Below are 25949 nucleotides of genomic sequence, written 5' to 3'. Positions count from 1 at the left end.
AAAGTTAACAACTTAACCTGCCCTTGACCCAGCTACTGCTCTATTTTTCTTCCTCAACCATATTCCTTAACTGTTTCTGCCTCTTTGCTTCCCTGTCATTATACAACCTATTCTAAGCTGACTTCTTCCTCCTTTCCTTTTGTGAAATTATTCTTGCTAAAGCCACCCGTGACCTGGGAGCAGGATCTTCAGATCTCTCCAAGCATCATCAGTTGGTGAGGCCCCCTTCTTTCTTCTGTTGACTCTTGGGTTCCTCTCTTCTGGATTCCTTTTATCTCTCTGACTATTCAGTTTTGTTTTTGTTTTTAAATCCTGATTTCTCCTTCTCTATGGAAAGTTGTGAAGGTTAAGCTCATGTGTTCACTTGGCTAGGTTATGGGGTCCAGTTGCTTGATTGAGCAAGCCCTGGCCTGGTCGTCACTCTGAGGATATCTCCTAGATGGATTTATGTCATTAGTCAGTTGATTGCATCTTTGACTGATTATAGTTACAGTCAAGAGCGGAGATTGCCTTTAGCAATGACAGGAGGCTCGTTTTGCAATCAGTTGGAGGCCTTAAAAGCAAGAACTGAGGATTTCAGCAGTCAGAAGGAAGAATTTTTAACTCTACTTCAGCCAGCTGACTTCTCCTGGGAGGTTCCTCATCACCTTTACTGGAGTTCCCAACTTAGAGCCTGCCCTGTGGAATTTGGACTTGCCAATTCCCATGGTCATGTAAGCCAATTCCTAGAATACATTTCTTAATATTTACACATACAGAGAATCTTGACTAATACACTTGCCATTCTTTATGCTCACAAATCCATTTACCTACTTCATATCTTCACTTGAATGCTTAATGGAAATTTCAAACTAAGCATGTCTATAACAGAACTCTTGGTCTTTCTCCCCAAAACCTTCTCCTCCTTCAGTCTCCCCATGTCATGACCTTGTGCCTCCATTCACTTGTCTTCTCTAGGCACTCATTCTGGTTCACCTCTCGTTTGGACCAGTTTAATGACCTTCTAAATGGACTTTCCTCTTCCACTTCTCCCCTGCTTAGATCCATTTTCCGTAAAGCAACAAGAAAACCATCATTTCCTGCCTTAAAAACCTCTAGTGGTTGATTCCCCATTGAGCTTCGAAGAAAACCTAAAATCCTTCAGAAGGCTGTACCTTGACCTTCACCATACCTAATTCTTTGAGCTCATCTTACGTCACTCGTTCTCTCACCTGCTGCATTCCATCCGCAGTTCTATGTGCTTCTCAGAATTGCCACGTGTTTCAAGACTCTTCCCTTTGGCAGGCATGTGTGTCCCCTGCATCCCCCACCCCTTCTTCTCCTGATGAACTTACTCATCCTTCACTCTCCATTTAAAATGCCTTTTGGTGAGGCCTTTCCTGAACCCTGAATCTAAATATGTTCTTTCAATTTTCCTCCTTCATAGCAGTCTGTGCTTTCTCACAGCCCTCTTCACCATTTCAGGCTGATTTCTTTGATATCACTTTTGGTCTAATGTCTGTGACCACCACAAGGGCAGGAACTTTTGCCTGTCTTTTCACCAAGGTACACCCAGCATCCAGTACATAGTAAGCACAAAATTATTAAGGGAAGAACAAGTGAAATTGGTTTCCTAGTTTGTTTTGGAAAACAATTGCCTTTAAAGAAAGCAGTCACCAACTTCTACGGGCATATTGCCTTCCTGAGAGGGCCCCAGGCAACACGGGAATGTGACCGTGATTTGTTGCTTTATGAAGCGCTGCATACATGCACGCTATTTTTTCTTTCAGGATGTGTAAATGAAAGCTAATTCAGGAGTGCAAAGAGAGAAGCTAGTCTTTAAGCATGTCTACCCAAATGAACCAATTTAAGAAAAGTTTGCACCGTTTCATAAGATGGTTTTAAAAGGTTAGTGGATAAACATGCCGAACGGCTCTATAGTCAAGAATAAATAATTCACAGCATCCCAAATGAGCCATATTATAGCACAGCGGATCCAGTCATATTTTATTCATTTCTGTACTAAAGGAAATCAATCTGAGAAATTTTCAGAGCAATCCCAGGGCTTATCTGCTCCCCCTCCTCTCTGTGCTAAGTTAGGTGGTTCTTTTCAGATGGAGCAGCTGCAAAACTCATCTTTTCTATTGCTCTGCTTGTTCCGCTGGTAAAATGGCTGCCGCAGTCACTGTTGCAGTGTTTGCACATTTGTCTTTCCCAGTGTGTTTCTAACGTATAGCTTAAGTAATTGCTCTAAAGATATAATTGCCACTATGATGCTTACACTGGAGTTTAGTTCCCTCTCATTATGTCTGTCCTCCTCGAATGTCCCAGTGGCCAACTTTAACTCTTCTCCTTGAACTTTCTTATCCCTCTGCTTGATAAGTCTTAGCATCCTCACACTGTCAGACCTTGCGTGGGGTGACAGGACTGTTTCAGAGGAAGCAACTTCTGTTACAAAGATGTTCTTTGGCCATTTTACCCACTTCCACTTCTTCATCATTGCTTGAGATGACACCTTTGGATTCTTCATATATTCTGTCATGCCTGGCAAATGGCAGCTGTGACCTTTTATCCCCTTAGCCTAAGATTGTTTTTTCTAAGTTTGTTATAGGATCTTTGTACAAAGTACAATCAATGTCACAGCACTTCTTTCTTTTAGAAGTTCTTATGGTAGCAGAAACTATTTTCTGCTACTGAATCACCTGTAATAGCAGTTCTCTGCAATTTGGTGGGAGGGGCACGCTGAATGATTTGAGATTATCAGAGTTGTTTGATGAAATCATAAGCATTGAAAGCTGGGCAATCTCAGTCCTTTTTTGGATGGAGCACACATGCCGTGGGGGCAGTGTAGTGGACGCAGTATTTTTCCTTGTGGAAGATGCTCTCACAGGCCGTGGGCACTGCAGTGTGGTCAGTTTGATTTCACAGACATTGATCCACCTTTGTGGTTGCAGATAGAAAGACAGAAAACCTGGTATAATTGAAATGCTTCATTTGGGGATGCTAACTTCAAGAATACTATTCATTCACTTGATATATTTAAGTATAAAGAGGATCATTTACTCTGTCACCTGCAGTTTATCTTCTGACCGCCATTAAGTAGTCCTCACATGTTCCAAAGTCTAGAATCTTGCCACTAACCTCTTAGCAGCTCACTCCTAATGATTCTCAACCTTGCAAAATGCATATCAATCCTTGCTAACCAGAATATTTATTTCCCACAGAGCCCATGCAAAGCAATCTAAAAGTTCCCAGAAAAAGATAAGAATATTAAAAAGTAAATAGGCTCCAAATTTCAATTTTAGTGGAGCAATATTCTTATATAAACCTTTTATTCTTTCCCTCTTACCCAATGCATTCAAAATATTAGAAGCCTGCTAACATGTAGGCTTTCTGAATATCCTTTTTAAAGAGAAAATATTCCTTTTGCACACTATTTCTCTTTTCCTCTCTCCTGTCCTGCTTTCCAGGGCTCTTGATGCAGATTCACTGATGAGTTCATTCTTTTCTCATACCTGATGAGGCTGGGGCATCAAGCCACATTTGATAATGATCCTCAGTTGAAGAGGAAGTCAACAGCACAAACTACAGGATTCAGAAAAACATGAGAAGATGAGCCAAGTGCATATCTAATGCAAGCATTATGAAGGAAATGGATGAATTAAGGAACTAGAGGGCATGCATTACACTATAATGGTTGAAATTAGATTCCAAATTTTGTCTTAATAAGTAGATTGACTAATATTTCATTTTAAGTTATTCTCCTTGCAAAAGGCCCTTTACAAAGTCCCACCTCAGCTTCCGTTGAAAATGTTTCTACCAAGTTAAGACTTATTATCTTTATCATGAACCTCACTGGCAAGGAATGTATTCACCACAGAAGGCGGAAATATTCATAGCAGCTTGAACATGGTGTGTAGTAAAATGCTACAGATAAATACTATCAAGTGGAAAAGCTTAGATAAATGATTCTTGATCCCACAGCCCAGGTTTTTTATTCTTAAAGCAACAGTCCAAATAAAGTAAATTTAATCAACAAAGAAATATGAGAATCCACATTGTATTTCATTTATATGTTAATAATTAAGGCAGCCTTTTCTTCCTGATTATAAAAGTAAAACTCTTATAAACATGCCAATAGTTCCTCTGAACATACTGGCTGGGCGTCATCTGACAGTGTAGCACTTCTGGACATAACAGGGCGATTTCCCCTGTATCAAGAGTAATGGTTCTTTCTGGGAGATAATAAAAGGAGGAAGTAAAAAAAAGAACATTTAGGGCATGTTGCCAATTGACACTCAATCATAAGCACTGCAAAAATGTGACACAAAAAAATCTTTTTAAGATTTTAGACATATTCCATGTTTTTTTCTTTAGTTGTGTAATCTAAGTTTTCGTTGTAAAACTCAGGCTTTGGTTACTTTCAACTCTCACATACAAATTGCTCTGTGAAAAATCACCTTCTTTTGAGAATACAACTACTCGCTTGATACAAAACATTGGAATTAGGAGGGGGGTTCTATCGTGAACAATTTCTCAAAGACAAAAAATGGTATTGAGAGCCCAATAAGTATCATTCCTCAATTATGCTCTTTTTTTAATCCACATTCAGATACATGTATATTTTTATGTAACTAGAGATGGTGGCCTCTAATCTAGAAAGATTGTCTTTCTAAAATTCTATCTTTTTTTTTTTTAAGTCAAGCAGTAATAATGTTTTGTGTTCTTTGGTATATTCAGAGATATTCTTACAAATATTAGTCATAATTTTCATTTGATCCCTAATTGTGGTTGTACTGAAATAGTAAAGTAAATATTAAGTATAGATTACCTCCTGTGGAATGGAAGTCCTTACCCCACCCCACCATTTTGCCCCCCCCCATCCCCCCCAAAATATGTCTGAATATTGCAAGTACAATGCTTAAGGAATTTTCCAGAGATTGTACCCACAGTAGGCTGCTAATGATTTGTGGGGAAAATAGTATATCTACCGGAGCAAATTTCATTTTAAACATATTATATCATATACTGCTTAGTCTTTTGTTTACTCAGGGTATTGGCTAGGCATTAGCAATTTCCTGTCCTGGATATCGTAAAAATTATGCTTTCTGGCTGCATCATTCTTTAATTTGGTAGCTTTTGATATGAAATGAATTCTCTTCTTATCACACCTATAGAGACATACAGTAGCTATTACTTCATAGGCTGGAGATTAGAAATACAAATCCACATCCTTTTCTGAGTCTGATCTGTAACTTTTGTCAGGCTGGCCATTAACTAGCTGTGTGACTTTGGGTAAGTCATTTTACCCTTTAGTTTCTGTAAAATGAGGGTTTGGACTAGATGGTCTCTAAGGGCTTTTTTTTAAACTTCTACTATCCTCTAATTCAAATAAATAGCCATCATATATCGTATCATATTGTAGCATATTGTATCATATCATATTATATATCATATCACATATCATATACTTCATATATGAAGATGCAGCTCTTCACCTACAACTAACGGCTCATATATCAGTAGTGGAAAAATGCAAAAGTACATGGGCTGGAAAGTATCTAGCATTTCATCTGGTCTCCTTTGTGTCCAGTGACACAATTTATTGATTCATCTGCACAGAACAATTCTACAAAATACTGAAGTTGAATTATATCCTCTTGGTTTTGGCTGCTGTCCTAACCAAGAACTATTTGCATAATCGTTTTTGTCTTTTAAGGAGGGCTTTAAAAATTGCTTACATTATCAAATTTTCAAAATTAATTGAAGAAAATTTGAATATAATTTGCCTAGCTTTTCTAAAGAACCAAGAAGAAAACACGTGTCTAAAATGGACCTTTCCTGGTGTGATACTCTGATGGTCCTCAAAAAAAAAAAAAAAAAATTGTAGCAGTCACAGGACCTTCCCATTTGGTAAAACATCACTGGCTTTGCTCTCTATCAGAGCTTAGTTGATGAATTTCTGGGAGCTCAGATCTCTGAAGAGTTAATAGCTAGATGCAATTTATTGAGCACTTATGTACCAGGGATGGTGCTAGGTGTTTGATGAAAATTACTTCCTGAGATGCTCACATCAGTCCTATGAGGTAAATATTACTATTACCCCCATTTTGCATGTGAGGAAACTGAGGCTCTGAAAGTTCAAGCAGATTTCCTTACTATACACGAAACAGCAGAGTTTGGACTCTTATTGAGGTCTGACCCACTCCAAAGCCTTGTGAAGAACACAGAGACACACTCACCTGCATACACACATACACATACTGACCAAATGCTGTCTCTGTGAAGCACTCTGAGCAGAGCTGCTACTTCTGCAACTGCCAAGGAAAAATAGCCAGGCACAATTGTATCACGTGGCGCTGCTACGCGGCAATACACCAGCCCTGCTGCGTGTTGCCCGCTCGCCCAGTGCTGGAGATGGAAGGCTATAGCAGCTTCCAGAAATCACAGAGGACCACTCAGCCAGCCTTGATGCTGTCTCTGAATCTGTGGCCTTGTGGCCTCCCCTTCACTCTCCTTTGCCTCTGTCTGGCTGAGGCTTCTGGAAGTGAACGGATCTGATTCTCCTGGGCCGCTTCTCCCCACTGGGAACTTCTCCTGTCCCAGGAACACTTCTGCCATCAGTAGGCCCATTCCTCTCCTCTGCTCTGGCAGTGGGCACAACAGGGCTTCCAAGTTCTATACGCCCCACCATACCCATTGGGCTCCCTCTCCTGTCATTTAGTTCCGAGTGCCCAGATATAGCCTTTTTCTTTTTTTGTGGTGGGCACAAATCAGGAGGGTTTCTCAACTCCAGCCATGCATTTCCACCTCCACTTTCAAAACTTTTGTCAAAAAAGTTTGTTGCAGAATAAATTATCCTTTAATAGGGACACAACCATCTGAAAAACAATAATGTAGTAATCGGATTTCTGAAAAAAAATCAATAGTGCTGCGCTCAAGCCCTACCCTAATCTCCAAACCACTGAGTTTATTTTCTCACTCTAAGCATCTCTTTGGGAAGGGAAACCTCTAGGAAACTTGGCTTCACGTCCTAGATCAGATCAATCCCGTTTACAGGTAAAGTTTCTTGTAAGTAGGCTCAGCTGCCACATGGGTAATTTCATATCTGTTCCTCTGCCAATGTGCACGATTTTGAATGTTAGGAGAAACAGGACATCAGAATTACAGGTGCAGCTTTGCACAACTCACCAGGAGCTGGGGTTCCTGGCTGTGGATGAGGGTCAGGGGCCCCCTGCAGCCATCGCCTGCGTTTGAGCTGTGGGGCAGGCTGGTTCCTGCAGGCTCCCCACCGCCTGATTGTCAGGAAAGAAGGGAGAGTTCTATTGTCTGAGTGCGAGTACTGTGGAGAGTACCGTGCACTGTTTTCATAAAGTTGTAGGGAGGAGAAGGTGACCAGGGCTGAGATGGCAGAGGACATTCAGAGGCCCGGGCGCTGACTCGTGAATGGGCCACTGGCCGCTCTGTGGCCTTGGGTGGAACAGTTCACTTCCGGGCCCCTCTTTTCTCTTCCTGAGCATGAAGAGAATGTGTTTTCATGTGGTTGTGGTTCTAAATTGTGGCTGTTCTATTTAATACACTGAATAAGCTCAATTCTGTCCTCAGTGGGTGTTTTTTTATTTTGGTCTCTGGCTGCCATTTATCTCAGTACCAGATCCCTGGTGTTTTTCTCTCCTGTCTGTAGGGCTTCCCCTTCTCCAGAGTCATAACAGTCATTTGGTCTGCTGGGCAGTTGCTCTGTCTGAGGCTTAAAAGCAGCCTGATCCAGAAAATGTTTGGTACTGGGATGTTAGCATCACCCTAACCTTTTTGGGCTTTACACCTACTCACTAGCTTTCTTCCAATTTCTAATCAAAGACAGAAAAGACAACTGTTCCTCTTAATCTAGGACCATGATGGAGACACAATGCAGGATGGCCATGTAGCATTATGGCAAATATGGTGCCCTTGGCTGTCACCTTGGATGAGGGTTAGCTAGGTCTGTCTATTTATCATTTATCTATCATCTATCTATCTATCTACCTATCTATCTATCTATCTATCTATCTATCATCTATCCATCTCTATCTCGGTCTATCCAGCTCTCTCGTATATATCTCTCCCCTCCTCCATCTGTCTATTATCTATGTGCCCCTCCGTCTGTCTATCATCTGTCTATCATCGATCTCATGTCATAAATCTTTCCTAAATCTACGTGGTTTTTCTTCCTTCATCAATGTTCCACTGACTCATCTATCATTTAATTCACTTACTAGCATGTTGTGCTGTGTGTATGTGTGTAGCTAATTGCATGCATGATTACATCAGTTTTGAACATGTCTTTAACCAGATGCCTTGAACACGTGTGCACATGAGTCTGTCTGACATGGCACTTTCTGTTTCTCGTGTGCTTCCTGGAAGCGGTCCCGCTGGAATGCAGTTTGCTGCCTGACAAGGGGACCCATGACTTGCCTTGGGCATCATTGCTTCTGGGTTTCCCAGGAAACAAAAGTGCAGTTACCTTGAAAAGAACCAGGTTCTTTCCCCTTCATTTCTTTTAAAAGACAAATGTGCTTTAAGTTCAAAAGAGAAACACTACCAAAACACCCACAATCCAAACACAGCCCCTGTTTTGGTCTTTAAGTGTGATAGGCCTAGGACAGGGCCTCTCAGTCTTGGCATTATTGACATTTTGGGCCAGGAAATTCTCTGTTAGGGGCGGCAGGCTGTCTTGTGCCTTGTAGGTTGTTTAGCAGCATCCCTGGCCTCTGCCCAATGGGTGCCAGTAGCACACATCCAACCCCCCAATCCCCCACGGTGACAACCAAAAATGTCTCCAGACATTGGTCAAATGTCCCATCAGGAGGGCAAAATCACCCCTGGCTGAAAAACACTGGATTCGAATTAGAAAGTTGAAGTGACTTTTAGGATCCTTTCATGCTGTCAAGACAAGTCACTCATGTACAGAGACAAAACCAAACCAGACTTCATTTGTTGACCCAATGTTTCCTGAGTTCTGCCAACTTTCCGTGGCACTGTGCCAAGTAACAGGGTCTCCAGCATCAGTAAGGTACTGTCCCTGCTTGCAGAGGGTTCACAGTGTGGTCTGGGAAGCAGACATGTAAACGGATAATTGTGTATCAATGGGACTTAGTGGGAGACAATAAGTCATATTGATGGATGCTCTGTGGACAAATCTATCAGATCACTAACTGCATTTTCACTTTCCAAGTGGTTACTTTGGTTTCCTGCAGTCACAGGCTCATTTGAAATTGGCCACCACAGGATCATTCCTTGCTTGTTTCCCCTCCTTGGAGTCTTTGCTCAGGTTGTTCCTACCTGGAAAGCCTTATCTCACACTTGTACATCTCCAAATCCTCCCTGCCCTGCACAGAAAAGCTCAAGGTCTGCCTCCTCCAGGAAGTCATTCTGGATTGTTTCAGCTTTCACAGACGTCCATGATGGACAGTCTCAGTCTCTTCTGCCCAGCTTACGGCTTAATTACATGGTGTGTTGTTTGGTGCTCCTCTGTTTCCATGCATTGTGCTTATCACTCAAGTAGATTGTGGGCTAATTGAAGATCGAAACCAGGTGTTGAACTGTATTATTCACAGCCTATTACATGGGCTGAGCAAGTCACTGTTGCTCATTTGCCCTTGGCTTGCAAAACTTGGCAAAGAAGAAGAACTCAAAACTATTGGGAAAGGTGTGTGAAAGAAAGCAGAGTTAAAGAAAAACCTGAAGCCAAAGAGTGAGAGATGTTTGATCTTGGTGCTCTTCTGCATGGCGTATTCTTTTATGCCACCTGATCTCTTACTGATGCTTTGAAACCTGGGTCACATGCCACCTGCTTCTTTAAGCCTTCTGTGGCTCTCGATTATGAAGTGTATCTCTTTTCTGCACTTTCATAGCACTGTTTGCACAGTGGGATTGCTGGGGTGGGGGGATCCCCTTCAGTCATCAGTCATGTGTCTCCTCTCACTGGACAGTCAGGTGTTCAGGGAAGGGGCTGAGGTATCTCATCCCAGCAAGCCCTCCTGTGCGTCCACCAGCCTGGAGAATGTGAAGGAGGGACCTAATGAGCTAGAGAAGAGCTTATTCTCTAACCTTCCTATAAAACCCTTATTGATGGGAGAACTAAGGGTCAATGAGAAATTACAGGAACTAGTGGCAAAAGTATTTGTTCATTTGTTTTATTAAAATAGTGTTCAAAGTAAAGAATAAAATATGAGAATGTATCATAGCTATCTGCCCCTTTACAGGGGTTTAATGAGCTGCCAAATTTCACTTAAGAGATTTACATTTCTTTATGTCAGTGGAAAAGATTTCTTTGCATTCAAGCAAAATGAGAAGTTAATCGTGGCAGGATGTCAGGAAATAGGATATGGTTTGGGGTGTAATGAAGAACTGAGCACAGCAGCTACATCCAGCACAGGTAATCATTTGTTAGACTTCATCTTGAAGCATCTAGAAGCAGAATCTCAGTTAAGGTTCTTCTGCGTTTGGAATAATAGTTGTAGCTAGATGGGCACTACCCAGTGCCCAGACAAAATGGAAAGTATCGTGTTTGTGTGTGTGAGAAATATTTACTACTATCCCCATTTTAAAGAAGACCAAAGTAAGGTCTTTCTCGCCCAGAGTCATACTGTATAAAGAGGCAGAAATACCAGACCCTGGATTCAAATCTTACCCGAGTCCATACTCTTTAACCAGTAAGCAGTCTTCCAGGAAGGCAAAAGCAGGGCAGACTTCCTTGAGATAAAAGTCTGTCTTGGCAATTGTATAACAATGTAGCTTACAAGGGGTGACGGTGTGATTGTGAAAACCCCATGGATCGCACTCCCTTTATCCAGTGTATGGATGGATGAGTAGAAAAATGGGGACAAAACCTAAATGAAAAATAGGGTGGTGTGGGGGGGTGTGATCTGGTTTTTTTATTATTTTTATTATTTTTTATTTTTTATTCTGATTCTGATTCTTTCTGATGTAAGGAAAATGTTCAAAAATAGATTGGGGTGATGAATGCACAACTATAAGATGGTACTGTGAACAGTTGATTGTACACCATGGATGACTGTATGGTATATGGATATTTCTCAATAAAACTGAATTAAAAAAAATTAGTGCTTTAGTGAATATCCTTGCACATATATCTGTGCCAATGTATTTTTCATATTGACTTAGAGTATGTATGTGTATTTGGTAAATAGAGTCAAGTTTTACTAGACTTCTGCTAGCTGTATAGGAGAGTAACAATTTCTATACACCCTTAGCAATGCTAGATACAATTAATCTTTTTCTTTTGTGCCAATTCCATGAATGGAAAGGGTATCTTGATTTTATTTGAATTTCCCTGAGGTATAATATCTTTTCATGCTTAAAACCTTTAGACCTGGACTCTTGCTTTTAAAAAATGCTTGTTGATTGCATGGAAAAAAAAAAAAAGTCTGTCTTGGGAATCCTTTTCTGTTGGGTTAAGCTAGGAAATTAAGTAATTTCATATATTTTATTTTACAACATAAGGTAATACAAACTACTTGTCATAGTTTCCTGTCTGCTAAAACAAATACCAGACAATAGTTTGGCTTAACAACAAGAATTTATTGGGGTCACTATTTTCTGGCTGGCTGACAATCTTTGGGGTTCCTTGGCTTTTCTGTCACAGGGCACTACTGTATTTGGCTGCATCTTCTTCCTCTTCTGGGTTCCCTTGACTTCCAGCTTCTGGCTGCTGCTCATGCCTTCTGCTCTGTTTCCAGTTTCCTTTGCTTGTAAGAAATTCAGCCATACTGGATTAAGGCCCACTCTCATTCACACATGGCCACACCTTAACTAATAACATCTTCAAAGGTACTATTTACAAATGGATTCATAAAATCAGGGCCAGAGGTTGTGACCTGAACATGTCTCTTTTGGGGACATTATTAATCCCCATTACCAACCAAGTAAATAATTGCCAAAAAGATTTCACTCATTCTGCTATTTTAAGGATTTTCCCCCTAGGGCTTTAAAAAATAGTTTTATTGAGGTATGATTTATATAGAATTCATTGATTTTAGCAAATTTAAAAACGTATGCAACCATCACCATAATCCTGTTCTAGAACATATCCATCATCCCTAAAACATTCCTCATGCTTTAAGAATTTTTAATTATGGAATTCTTAAGTGGGTATGTGGAGAATTCTTCTATGGGTTTAAGCTCATTTATAAACACAATCTTTGAATATATTAAGGCCAACCTGAATCAGGGTGGGCCTTAGTCCAATATGATGGAAGTCCTTATAAGCGGAGAAAAATTGTACACAGTCAGTGCAAGACACAAGAGGACACGGGAGACATGGCCGTGGGATGGGGGGTTGCTGGAAAGCCACCATCAGAAGGCTACAGACTGGAGAAGGTGTGGCAGGTGATACCTCGATGCTGGACTTCTAGTGTCCAGAACCATCAGCCAATAAATTCCCTCTTGTTTAAGCCAGTCTGTAGTATAAGCAGTTCTGGGAAATGAAGAAAGGACAGCAAGGGATGGAGGAGTTGATACCCAGTTATTCTAAGATACCTTACGTCAGATGTCATTTTAGAGAAGAATATTGGGGTCTGTTATGAGAAGACTAACTTGCTTGGTAGGAGAGCCAACTCAACAGCCCTAGCCTTGATGCACCATGTCACCCCGCTTCCCCAGAGTCAAGAGAAAGCCACTTAAAATGTGCATTGTACAAGGCTTTGCACACATTCTGTGAACGAGATGACCTGCCTCACACTCTGGTTCCTAAATACCAGGGGTGCTATGCTGACCACTAGAAGAAAATACAGTATTTGGTCTATTTCAAATGCGAAGTCAGTTGGTTCCAATAAGAATTCTGTCCCAAGAGCAAGGTTGAAATCAGCAACAGTCTGATGAGAGTTTTGATAAGCTCCTTTAGCAAAGGTAGCTTTCAACTCTTTGTGGAGAAAAAAGTAAATATGGTTATGGCTACCTGCTAATTAATTAATTAGAGATCCCATGGGGAGCTGATGTTTAAACATAATTAATACCTATTATTGAGAGGAGTAATGAAATAAAAATATGTTATACACAGACACACACTTTTAATTCACATGGAGTAAAATCTAGTTAGTAAGGCTAACTATATTAGACAGTCCACACTTGGGGCAAATTTCTCTCATTTGAAATAATGGATAGCACCTGCTTTTGTTGCAAGAAAGAATTAAAACAGAGAAAAGGAGAACGCAGTATAAGCTCTTGAAACTGAAAAGCCTGTTAGATAGGAGCTAACAGGCTTTTAGCCTTTGCCAAATATGAAAATCATTATCGATCAAAAGAATTGAATTAGAGTTAACATTGAGAGATGGAACATAGATGGTTCTGGAAGAATTAGAAAAGTGGAGAAATAAATGTTTTTTCTTGAGTGAGATCCAGAATATTTGATTTTCCTTATGTGCCTTCCCTATAGTTGCTAAATAAATGCCTCTCAGTGAGTTGTTTGTATAGTTGTCGCCCCATCTTCATACCCAGTTATTCAAGAGATTTTTCTTCAGTTAGAAAACAACCTTCCAACTAAAGATACCTGAGAACACTTTCCACATCTTCTGCCAGATGGGAGAGTCTTGAGGCTACAGCCCCGTTTCCAAAGATTTGGCACCTGGAAAAAGGATAGTTTTCAACAGGAGGGTTTTTCTGGATGGACTTTGGAGGGCTCATTCGTGCATTCAATTACTGTCCTTGTCACTGGCTACTCAGAGACCACTTTCCCATTTAGCACCCTTCTCTGACTTGCATCTCTGGGTCCTGCTAGTCTTGCTTCTTACTTGGTAACTAAATCTTCACTGTCTTAATTTTCACTCCTCCTGTATTTCCATTTTGAAACTTTGGAGACTTCTCTGGTCACCCTGGCTCTGGCCTGGGATTTTTGGTCCCACAATGCCTTGGGCCAGTTTCACCTTTGTCCTGACTTATCCAGGACTTTATGCTCCTGGTCCTGAAGGTAAAGACCAGCCTTATCTACTCCATTGCCCAGCCCCGTTTGAGCCCAGTTTTCAGGAGGAATGCTGGAAAGAATTCCTCCATGCAGTGAAGCCTTCTTAGAGTCCATCTCCTCTTGGGGGCTTCCTCTCCTACCTTGTCATCCCATGGCCCAGGCACATGATGCATCTTGGACACTCATCCCAGGACCCCCCAGCATGGCGCTCCACACAGGATCCCGGTGAGGAGCCCTTCCTGAGCTGCAAATGCATACTGAGCACATCTCCTTAGTCCTAGGACATGGTTGGTCAACCCTCTTGGGATTGCCAAGATATGGTTTCTGGAGGAAATGTCTTCATCGATGTTCTGACCTCCGTACAATAACACGATCCCTCACCAACGTGCTTCAGTACATAGGGAGCTGGCCATCCACCTCTCTGCTCTGTGTTAGTCACATGACCTAGTTCCAGGTGTTATAATTCAAGCAAAGAGATCACCAGGATTTGCATTACCAGTAGTTGATAGTTAAAGTAAACGTTGTTTCACCTCACATGGGGAAGCTAGCCCAGAGGGTTTTCTTCTTCCTAATTCTCATGGAAATTGCAACCAATGATTTGGAGATTTGTTTTTCTTTTTTATCACTGTAAATTAAAATTAGGTCAGTAGCATCAATTGACTGATTATAATTTTAAATGAGCAACTTCTTTTTTTTTAAAATGTGATCAACAATGAGAAAACTTTGTTTTCTCATACTATTTTTTCCCTATTTAAATTTAAAAGTTAAATTTGGGGAGAATAGCTTTCTGAACAAGAGTGAGTCAATCTATAAACTCCATTTATTTAATGTCTTCTTTAATTTCTTTCTGCATGATTTGTGTAGACTTTAGATAATCTGTTCCTAAGAAATTTATGATTTTTTGCATCTTCTTAAAAGTAGTATTGTTTTTTAATTTTATTTTACAATGTTTTGCTGCTGGTAATTAAATGCAATTGATCTTTGTTGAACTTGTATTTTGAGGCTTTGCTAAATTAATTTATTAATTCTATTAGGTTTTCTTGTAGATTCCCTAGGATTTTCTACATAGATAATCATGTCATTACAAATAGAGAAAATTTTATCGTATTTCTTTCACAGTCATTCTACTTTTCATTTCATTTTCTTGCCTTATTGCACTGTCTAGGACCTTCAGTACAATAGTGAATAGAAGTAAAGAAGAGTGGATATATTTATATAGTTCTTATCATAGGAGGGCAAGCATTCACTTTTCACCAATAAGTACAATGTTAACTATAAGTTTTTTGTAGATTCCCTTTATCAGGTTAAGAAGTTTTCTTTCTGCCTTTCTGTTTTAGTTTGCTGAGTTTTCTTTCTTTTTCATCATGAATGGGTGTCTGTCAGATGATTTTAACACATCGAGATGTCTTTTTTTTTTTTTTTGACTATTTTAGTTTGTTTATATGGTGAATTTCACTGATAGATTTTTGAATGTTATATCAGCCTTGCATTCCAGGGATAAACTTCACTCATGCATATTGTTGGATTAGATTTGCTATATTTTGTTGAGGATTTTGTTTTCGTCTATGTTCATGAAGGATATTGGTCTGGAATTTTTCTTTCCTTTTAATGTCTTTGTCAAGCTTTGGTATCAGGGTTCTGTTGGTTTCATAAAATGAGTTCGGAAATTCCTGTCCTTCTTTATAGTATGAAAGACTGTGTATAAAATTGATATTATTGTTTTTCTTAAATGTTGGATAAAATTTTCCAGTGAAACCATCCAACACTGGAAGTGTTTGTAGGTGTGTGTGTGTGTTTGTGGGAAGGCTTTTGATTACAAAAGCCTTTATTTTACAGATACAGGGTTATTCATACATTCTATTTATTCTTGAGTTAGTTTTGGTAAGTTATGTTGTTCAAGGAGTTTTTCTATTTTATCTATGTTATTGAATTAATTGGAATAGAAATTTTTAAAAAGCAAACAATTTTCCCTTCTACCCTTTCTATCTGTATGATCAGTAATTATATACCCTTTTTCATTTCTTATGTAATCTTGTTATGGTTTTATCAATCTTTATTAATTTTTTCAAAGAACTGGTTCCATGTTTTCTAATTCTGTTTGTTAGGTTGTTTAAATTTCACCTTTTCCAGGCAAGGCAAATTCTTTTTCTCTGATTTTTATCTCAGGCTCTGATAAGTTTATGAAGATGATTTTCTATCAAACAAGACCAATACAAAACCATGAAATCATTTTTAATATGCAGCCTATAAATACAACTCCACAAAGAGTGGGCATATAATTAACTGAATGTTTTATCTACACATCAAATTGATTACTCACTGTGATGTTTCCTGCCAGCTTTCGAATCCCAACTTTCATGACGCAATTTAAACACCACCTAAAGATGATCAAAAGTAGTTTTCAGCTAAATTTATTTTTCTAAAGAAGACATTTCTTAAGAGCAGGTGTTCTCTCTGGTGACACTGATGACTTCTCCCACCTGTCATGCTGCACAATATAAATCATTGTACTACAAATCTATTTGTGTGTGATTCATATCTGGCCTACCTTGTGAAAACAAAGATGAAACAGGGCTGCAGACTGAATGATTGAATGCACGGGGAACAAGTCTACTCTCAGGGTTTTTTCAGCCTAGTTCCCTCTGAGCAGGTGCTATTTTCAGGGAGGAAATTGAGTTCTATATTGAGAAGGTGCATTAACTCTTTCAGACAACGGGATGACAGGTGTATCTTTCGAAATAGCTTCCTAGGGACCTGATTGAGTGCATGGCTTTCCAAAGTGCTTAACTCACCAGCTGGAAATGATATGTAGGCAGGATGGACTCTGGGTCTTATGTTGGCTTTAGTGTCCACTTTAGCTTTCTGGACCATTGTTTCTTTAAAGGAAATTGAGGATGATATTTATAGCTCTCACTTATATCCTTTCTTCTCTGAAGGACATAAATACACTTGCATTAATTTTTCAGATTTCTTTGGTAAAAGCAACAGTGTTTGGTGTGGTTCCATGGCAGTCTGGGGCACTCTTTGGGGTACTTATCTAATTTCCCATGAAGAGTACAACACTAACGTGGACCAGTGCACACAGTGACACTTGCACAATGATGCATCTTGTCCACATCTTTTCTAGAACTGGTGGATCTCACTCATTTGGTACATCTTTTAGCAGTTGTGTTTAAAGAGAATATTTAAAAATGTCCAATGTGAGTTTATTTAATTCCTCCCAAATTTTCATCAAAATTTAAAGAGACATAACTCCTTGAGATTGTCTGGTTTACGTTAATATTCACATAACAAACACTGAATCTTTCAGATCCCAGAAGTATTTAAAGGTGCTACTTAGAGAACCAGAGATCAGATTCAGTTAGCACTTGGCTGGGCTGATTTCACGCACATTGGTGTTTTTCAGCCCTACCACCACCTTTCAGCTAGGTACAATTACGCCCATGTTTTTCTCCTTTCAAATGTAGAATGTATTAGTGTAAGCAGGCAGGAAGAAGGGATGAGAGCAGACCGAGTAGGCAGAGCAAAAAGCACTTAGCAAGAACTTAGGCTTTGGAGGCTGAAAGGTCTGAATTTGATTTCCCAGTTTTCTACTCACTGGTAGTTCAGCCAGAGCTTGAACTTTAGCCTGCAGGCAATGATGGAACGGATGGGGGAAATATTAATCTGGGAGTCAGCTGGGTGATGGCAACAAAGTCCAGTACTTACTGGGGGTGTTCAGCTATTTCATGAACATGAGGATGAATGAGACTCAAGTTTTGCTCATGGACAACAGGGAGGTTGACGGCAAGCTGGGATCCAAGTTAGAAAGAAAAGATGTATGAAGTATGGTGGGGGTCCCAGAGAGAGGGTTCTGCTTAGGGCAGGAAGGCATGAGGGCAAAACTTTTTAGGAGAGGGGGCATTAGAGCAGGTATGGATGGATGAGAGATTTCATGCGGTGAGACAAGGGGGAAGAGCATTGCCAGCTGACGAAGGGGCGTGCACAACAGCACAGTGGGACCAAAGTAAAAACGTGCATGGCATTTGGGGGAAGCAAAAGAAGTCAGATGAAGTTAAATTGAGAATCATCTGTCTTTCCTTCCTTGCATCTTTTCTTTCCACCTCCTTTCTTCTCTTCCGCTTAATCGCCCTCCATCCCTTTCTTTCATCCCTCCTCCAACAGTTATGTGCCAGGTGCTGGGGACATGTGCTGAATCAAGCATTTAGCCATTTCTTGGTGGAGCTTAGAGTCCAGCCCAGGAGGGACAACTGTCCTTTCCTTAGGATTGTAGACCTGGGAGCTTCATAGAGGAGGAAGAAATGACTCATGGCTGGGATCCCAGTTGGAAAGCTCTTTCAGGAGACCAGAGAAAACAGAATAGGAGCTTTTATCAGGGGAATTGTAGTGGCTCTGCAAAGAAAGAGGGTTATGCAATTAATTGTTATCGGAGCTCAGGAGAATTATTATATAATATATTGTAAGGTAAGGGCTAAGACTTTGGACCTAAGAGCCAAACTACCTGGATTTATATCTCAGCCCCAGCTATCAATAGGTGGAGAACCTTGGGCAAATTATTTAACCTCTCCTTGCCTCAGTTTACTTATCTGTAAAACGGGAATAATAATAGTACTTCCTCATAGACTTGTTGGAGGATTACATGAGTTAATTCATGTAACCTCTTAGAAAAGTGCCTGGCACATACTGGCCATGTGTAATTATAGTCAATTATTCTTAAACTACTTCTAGTGCACTAAATGAAGATGAACATCCAAAAGAGAAGCCTGTTGTTCCCACTTTTGCTAGAAACAGTATGTCCACAGGTTTGCTGGGAAGAAGTGAACAGCTTTTCAGGAATATAAGATAGTCACACATTCAAATTTCATGGAAAGAAATAAAATAATAGCAACTATTTAAAGCCAACCTGGTTGTTGTTATGTAACGTTTATTCCCAAACTTAGGAAGAAATTTAAATAAATGAATATATAGAGATGAAGAGAGTATATCGTTCTCCTCTATATTTAGAGGATAAAAAGGGTGTTCAGCAGTTGGCAGATTTTGTTCAAGGTTCATAAATCTCTTGCAAACTTATATCCAGGCCTCAGATGCCCCTGGGGTAGAGAGAAAAGCCCTGAGCGACTCATCTTCTATTTTTACTGTGCATGCTAGTGGTGCATAGTAATACAGCTCCTTGAGGCCCAGCATGTTAGATAATGTGTCTTCCCAGAGCAAAGACTCTAGGTGAGTGTTTCCTACCCTTTCAAGTCAGTGTTCACTTTTCCTAGGGTAAGACCAGAAACAAGCCTTCTTTGGCACATTATGGTTAAAAGAAGGAAGAACGGTATGTAACGAGGCAAAGAAATGAGCAAGATGATATCTGTGTTCAAAGGGAAATCCCTATGTTCATATTGGGATTTAATAATTTTGCTTTCAATGATGGTCTGTCTTCATCAGCTAGTCAGTGAAATTGTGTTAATTTTAAGGTTTATTCACTATGTGAAGAGCATCTAAGTACTTTTAAACTTACACGTTTGCATAATTGCCTTATTAGCCAGAGTGATAGCAAATAAACAAACAAACAAAAAGTCGGGGAGCTAATTACAGATCTTGTACAATTTATCTTTCGTTAAAAAACAAACTTCAAAAATCCCAAATTGTTTCTTATAACCACAAGAAAAAAGAATTTCTATGATAATGGTAAATAATTAAGCTTCCTACTGTACTGCAATCAAGAGTTGTTTTTTTTCACTAGCTTCCCAACATAATTTTGAACACATTAATCCCAAGCCACCAGGCATTTGCATTTTAAACCATTTTAAATTTGGTGCCATCAAACAAGTGTGAAGGGTCAGTGTCTCTTATTCCTGGTAAGTCTGTCCCTTCACTCATTCACCTTCCCTGCCATGGAAGAGATAAACCTCACGTGTCTGTAGCCATCTGAGCACAGCCCCCCAGCCCCCAGCCCCTTGCAGCCTGATGGCCCTGAGGTGGAATCCACCCAGATTTCCGGGGTCCCAGGAAATACCACAGCCACGTCCAGTAATCACCACCACATTGTGCTTATGGGCACCACATTATTACTGAATTATCATGCAAAGCAGGGTTAGATCAATCAATTAGTAAGTCTCCTTGAAGCTAAATATAATTAATTATACCATATTGAACTGTTCAAATTTAACTCCAATAAAATTACATCATGAATCTGGAACATCATAGAGGATTAATGGCAAAGGAAAAATATGGATCAGCAAAGATCATTCTTGGTGAATCTTCCCCATTCTTCTTTGGTTACCCAAGACTCTTGTGATTCAGGTGTATGTATTTCTAAACGTGGCCCACCGTGTGAAAATCCAACAGACACACCTCCCTAACTTCCGTCATGCTTTAATTATGCTTTGTTTTCATCTATCTGATGTGACTAATAAATACATAAAGGGTAATATATTGCATATAGACATAGTAACATCCATCTAGGATGGGTTTTGGTTGTAGGTAGTTTCTATATAGCTTATCCTTGTTCTTTTGAATGCATATTTTAATGAGCATCAAATCTAAAACTTTGCTTGAAACACACGGATTCAGCTGTAATCATAGAATAATATTGAATAGTTTATTCATTCAGAATTGAAAAAACAATTACCATTTTTATTAGATGAATATTCATATAAATTCACCAAAGTATAATTTGTGCTTTGATTCTGTTTTCAAAAGAAAAATAAATTAAATGATTTCAGACACTGAATATTTCAAATGCATTTTGCTATTAAACCCTTAACCAATGTAGAATTTATGATGGCCATGAATATGCAGGGTCAAATGCATACTTAAAATATTGTATGTAAATTATGTGTTTACAATGTGAGAGGAAGAGAGGACAGACACTGAGGGAGAGAGGGAAGTTGTGGGTAGTGACAGATTTGCCATTTGGGGATGAACAGATTCAGACTTAAGGTAAGTTGTTTAAGGGAGTGTTGGATTCATCCAGTGGTCACTGGTTGTTTGAACTTACATTTTCTTTTTTAGGTTATTTAAAACTGTTTAAATTTCTTCTGGGAATCCATATGTTGCAAATGCCAGAGCTCTTTCACACACAATGAGATTGTGCAGTTGATTTGCGTTTCGTCATTCACTGGCAAACCACAATAACAACTCTAGTTTTGTTTCTGCTCAACTGTGCACAAGTGAGAACATACCTAATTAATTCTCTCAAGTTGCTGAAACCTTTGAAACATTTTTGATGATTTATACTGTAAATCCTTTCAAATATTGATACTTAGGGCATCAAAATTATTTCCCCATTGAATAGCATGGATTAATACAGTTGGTGAGTTTCAAAGATACTCCATTTGTGTACAAATTCTAAATCTTGAGAAAAATGACTTCATGGATTGCCACTAGATAATAAAAAGTCTGTAATATATGGATATATGAAATGTACCCATAAAAGAAAATGTACATTTTAAGGTTCTCTTATAATTATTCTTTGTATTGCCTTAAATGACTTTTTCAACTGTTGTTTTTATGTGACTTACTTATTTGTGTGTATGTGTGTATGTGTTTTAATTTTTAAAGTTTTCCATTAAAAGAAGAGACATTTTCCCCATTTTTGCACTAGCCAAGTGTGTTAACAGTAAAATAACTTACCAGCCATAGCAGTCCTTCCATGTATCTTCAGAGTGTATTTAATTTCATGCATGCCTGAAAGATAACAACATTATTCCCAGGGACACACATTCCTTAGCCATTCACACTCAGTCCTGTGATCTGGAATGAAACTAGATTCAACTTGCAGAACACTGAATTTACTGAAAATGATGATGTTAAGGCAATTCATTAATCTTTATCTGATTGCGTGTTTTTTTGTAGCCTGAAAGAAACTGAAAAATTCATTTGGGGCCAATCAGATCGAAAAGGGGCTAATGTTATGAAGAGAAACATGGGCTGAAATGTTGATTTTTTTTTTTTATCTTCTAAGATTATCCACAGCACCTTTTTCTTACATGCCTCTGTTTTTCTTTTAGTGGCAAAGCATTTCTATAACACTGGTTGAGAAAGTTCAGATGATTGCTGTAATCCTAGGAACCCTGTTCTTAATAGCGAGTGTGACTTGGCTTCTGTGGTCAGCCTTCAGCCCCTATGCAGTGTGGCAGAGGAAGGACATCCTTTTCCAAATCTGCTATGGAATGTATGGTTTTATGGATCTAGTGTGCATAGGTAAGACCATGACGTTAAACCTTAACAAATTGTCGGTAATCCGTTTCTTTCAGCTATTATATTTTCACCCGTCTGATCTAATACAGCACGCTGTGGTTCACATTATCTTCCTTCTCCAGTTGTTGTTGTTTCTTTAACCTCTGGGGGTCAAATTTTGGCCACTGTCCTAAAAAAGCATGCCCCCTCTATTTCCAAGCAAAAAAAAAATGAACGGTTGATGCCCATTAAAAATGACCTCTTTTGCAACTAAAAGGAAGGAGTTGAAGAAATCATGTAGAGTGAGTGATGTTAGGACAGTCGTTGATTTCTAAGGGACAAGAGCAAATTGGTCCTCTTGTGCCAAGCTGGGAAAGCATTGACTGATGATGCAAATGGCAGTATTGTGCATTGGGGAAGGATAGACACCTGGAGGGCTCACAGCAAGAGGAGGACCCAGTTCCCCTGAGGGCATAAAGAGCTCCTGGGAAGGTTAGGTATTTGGGAACAGTTTTCTTGCTGTCTCATGCCCCTTTGTTTTACTTAGATAAATTCAGTGGCTCAGGGGAGAAAAAAAATTCATCATTTTAGCTAAAATAGACCCTTCAAAAAAGATTACTTGTGCATTTCACTTGGCTGGGCCATTCTTTCCCAAACACCATGGGGAAGCAGATTTGCGTGGTATTTGTGTGGTGCCCATGCGGTACCAGAGGCCCCATGATGGTGACTGGTTGGTGGTGGGGAGGGAAGGGGTCAGAGAGGGGTTCTGTAATATTGGGGAGACTTTCCCTGCTCTGGTGTGGGGTGCAGCTTAGCCAGATGTAAAAGGGGCTGAGGGAGGCGGCCGTGGTTTAAAGCGGTGATTCTCGAAGCGTGGTCCTTGGATCTCTAGCAGGAGCATCTGCACCACCGTTTTAGAAATGCACATTCTCAGGCCTCCTGAATCAAAAAAAAAAAAAAAACAAAAACAACTTCAGGGATGCGGCCCCCTGTCTGTGTTTTAACCAATCCTCCAAATGGGCCCTGTTCTGAATCATGCTACGGCTTGAGAGCCACTGATTTCAAGGAAGGGATGCTAAACTTGGGATCAAATGACTTGATTTCTGATCTTGGCCTCTGTTGGGACAGATAAACCTCATGTCTCCTTACTCTTGTATTCTTACCTTAAAAATAGGAATAATAACCCCTACTGCACAGGTCTAAGTAAAAAAAAAATAAAGATTATATAAAATTATTATGTAATTAATTAGAAATTATAGATTAAGGGTATTTGCATTAATCAGAAACATTGAAATCACTTTGAGATCACTAAAATTCATAACCTCTACTTACCAGAGCCTTAATTTAGCTGGCAATTTCAATATTTTCTGTCCTTTCTTTCTAAAATAATGCTATAAATTTTTAAAATCTCATCAGCCTGAATTTCCCTTTCTTTTATTTTTTTCTCCCTTGTCACCCATGCAAGACTAACAGGAACAAAATTGATCAAATATTGAGCCAGAAAGAAAAAGGAAGAGAGAGAAATGTTCTGAATTATCTGTAATCTGAGCAGATGTTGCTTGGATAATTGGACTAATCATGTATATGAGCAATTTGAATTAAATGTGATAACACAGATTAAGCATTTTGGAAAGTGAATATGAATGTAATCACTAGGATATTGCTCTAAATAGAAAAGAGTCACAAAATTATTCTACAAATCCCTTGACAAATTCAAAGGTAGTGCTTACTCTGTCCTTCAACATGAATGTTATAAAATATGATGTTCCATTGATATTAAAAAGGGAAGCCACAAAACAAAAGAATCATTGAGCCCTTGATCCAACCTAGAGAGATGAAAGTCCAGTTGACTTTCTTGACATCACTGTAACACTGAAAAAGGATCATAAGTATCCTGGTTAGAAAATCATTTTCTTGAATTTCACAGCTTGTGTTTAGTTAGTGTATCTTAAATTTGGTTTGCTAATGCAGTATTATAATCAAGAATATTAGAATTCTGATTTTAAAAGCACATGCATATGAACTAATGATCTGTCTTTCATAGATGACAGATTTGGAGCTCTCTCTTGAAATTTGGTTTTTTTGACATTATCCTGGAGACACTTTTGAGAGTGAATCTTTATCTCCGTTTTAAATATTAGCAGTACTTTTAATTGTCTGTTGGCTCGTCAAACCCAAATCTCATCTTTCGGTGATCTGTTTGTATATTTTGAAAAATATTAAAGAATTCATATTAAACAGCATTGTTCATTTCACTTGGAAATATCATTTAATCAGTCTGCTAAAAATCTTTTTATTCCAAGAAATTGTGAAAATACTGGAATCAAGAAAGTAAATACTCAGAGGTTACGGATTGCCAGCCAATAGCTATTACCAGCTATAATAGCTCCTGCTAGTATTTCAAATTAATTCCAACATCTGCTAATCACATGTAGACAGTAACAAAGTAGATTACATTGATTATACCTTAAATACCGCTGACTGGAAGTCTCAGAGTGACAGTTAGCATGAAAAGCAGGTTTACAGATTTAAGTCCAATTTGTGGAGCTCGGTTCAATAAAGATTTATTGAGAACTAAACTTTCTAGGTGCTGCAGACAGCGCTAGGTACTGGAATAACTGATAAGAGTGGGTCAGTATCCTGCCCCCAGGGGGAGGGCAGGCATGTTAGTAGGGAATTAAATATGATGGAAGGTACACCTTGGAGAATGGCAATTGGGCAAATCCGGGAGGGATCGAGGCCGGGGTGTGTTTGGGGAGGAGCCAGGCAGTGAGGGGAAAGTTTCCAGCAGATTTCACTGGGAAGTGGTAGCCAAGCTGGCAGAAGGATGAATAGATGGTGGGCAAGCGGAGAGATGGCTCCTTTTTCACCACCAGAGGATGTGAGATTGGCTTCTGTTTAGCGGGCTTTAAAGTTGTTGGAAACACTCCCACATTCCCATCATCCACACTCTTCAAGAATGATTATACCTCAATGAGAAGAAACAAATTGGCAGTTTCATAAATGCTCTTTTAGAAAAATAATTGCAGAAGTCAATGGAAGATTATTCCAGAATTTAAAAATATGTCATAATTCAACCCAACCTGTATACAATACTTAGGAATGGACAGGATTGTGAAATAGAAATTTAAAAAGCTGTAGAAAATTTGCTTACTTGGGGAAATGTGTTTACTTAATACCGGAAACAGTGAATTTGTTTGTAACTATCAGTCACTATTAATACCTCTTCTTTATTCTCCAGATTTAGTATTTCTTGCTATTAATGTTTCAAATCACCCCCGCAAGGGTCTAGGTATGGTTACATTTGAAATATATGGGTCAGCACTGTATGATAGAACTTTCTGTGATGATGAAATGTTCTAATCTGCACTGTCCAATATGGTAGATACTAGTTATATTTGGCTATTCCTCGCTTGAAATGTGGCTAGTGAGAATGAGAAACTAAACTTTGAATTTTGTTTTGTTTAAATTAATATAAACTTTAAATAGCCACATGTGATTAAAGCCTGCCATATTGGACAGCATAGTCTAGGTGACAGAATGGTAAATGTATAAGGGTTTGATAAAAAAGAATTTCACCTGGTCTATATAAATGAGTTGTATTTCTTAAGTGGTAAAGAAACTCTGTTCCTTGAAAGATGAATAAAGTGAAAATGAGTTCAAGAGAATTAAGAAAGGGGTGTTAAAGTTGAGAGGGTGGTTGCTGAGAGGTAGACAGAGAGCCGTGAGTGACGACAGGTTCAACCAATGACTCTTCCGTTACTGAAATCTTCGGGAAGACTTCTCTGGGTCAGGTGTAAATTTAATTTTCATCTACATTCCCTGTGCAATTCATGTCTGTTTT

The 25949-nt window shown here is 39.2% G+C and overlaps 1 protein-coding gene across 1 annotated transcript in view; it reads left to right on the top strand.

Moving 5' to 3' along the window:
* Positions 1 to 25949, top strand: part of MARCHF11 (membrane associated ring-CH-type finger 11) — a 121875-nt gene that overhangs the window by 78292 nt on the left and 17634 nt on the right. The window contains exon 3 of the mRNA XM_037799310.1: positions 21937 to 22129. Coding sequence (XP_037655238.1) covers positions 21937 to 22129 — 193 coding nt within the window. The remainder of the gene's footprint in view (positions 1 to 21936; positions 22130 to 25949) is intronic.

Source organism: Choloepus didactylus, chromosome 11, assembly GCF_015220235.1.
Source record: "Choloepus didactylus isolate mChoDid1 chromosome 11, mChoDid1.pri, whole genome shotgun sequence".
NCBI lineage: Eukaryota > Metazoa > Chordata > Mammalia > Pilosa > Megalonychidae > Choloepus > Choloepus didactylus.
Note: the sequence above shows the minus strand (reverse complement) of the source record. Positions and strands in the feature narration are given on the sequence as shown.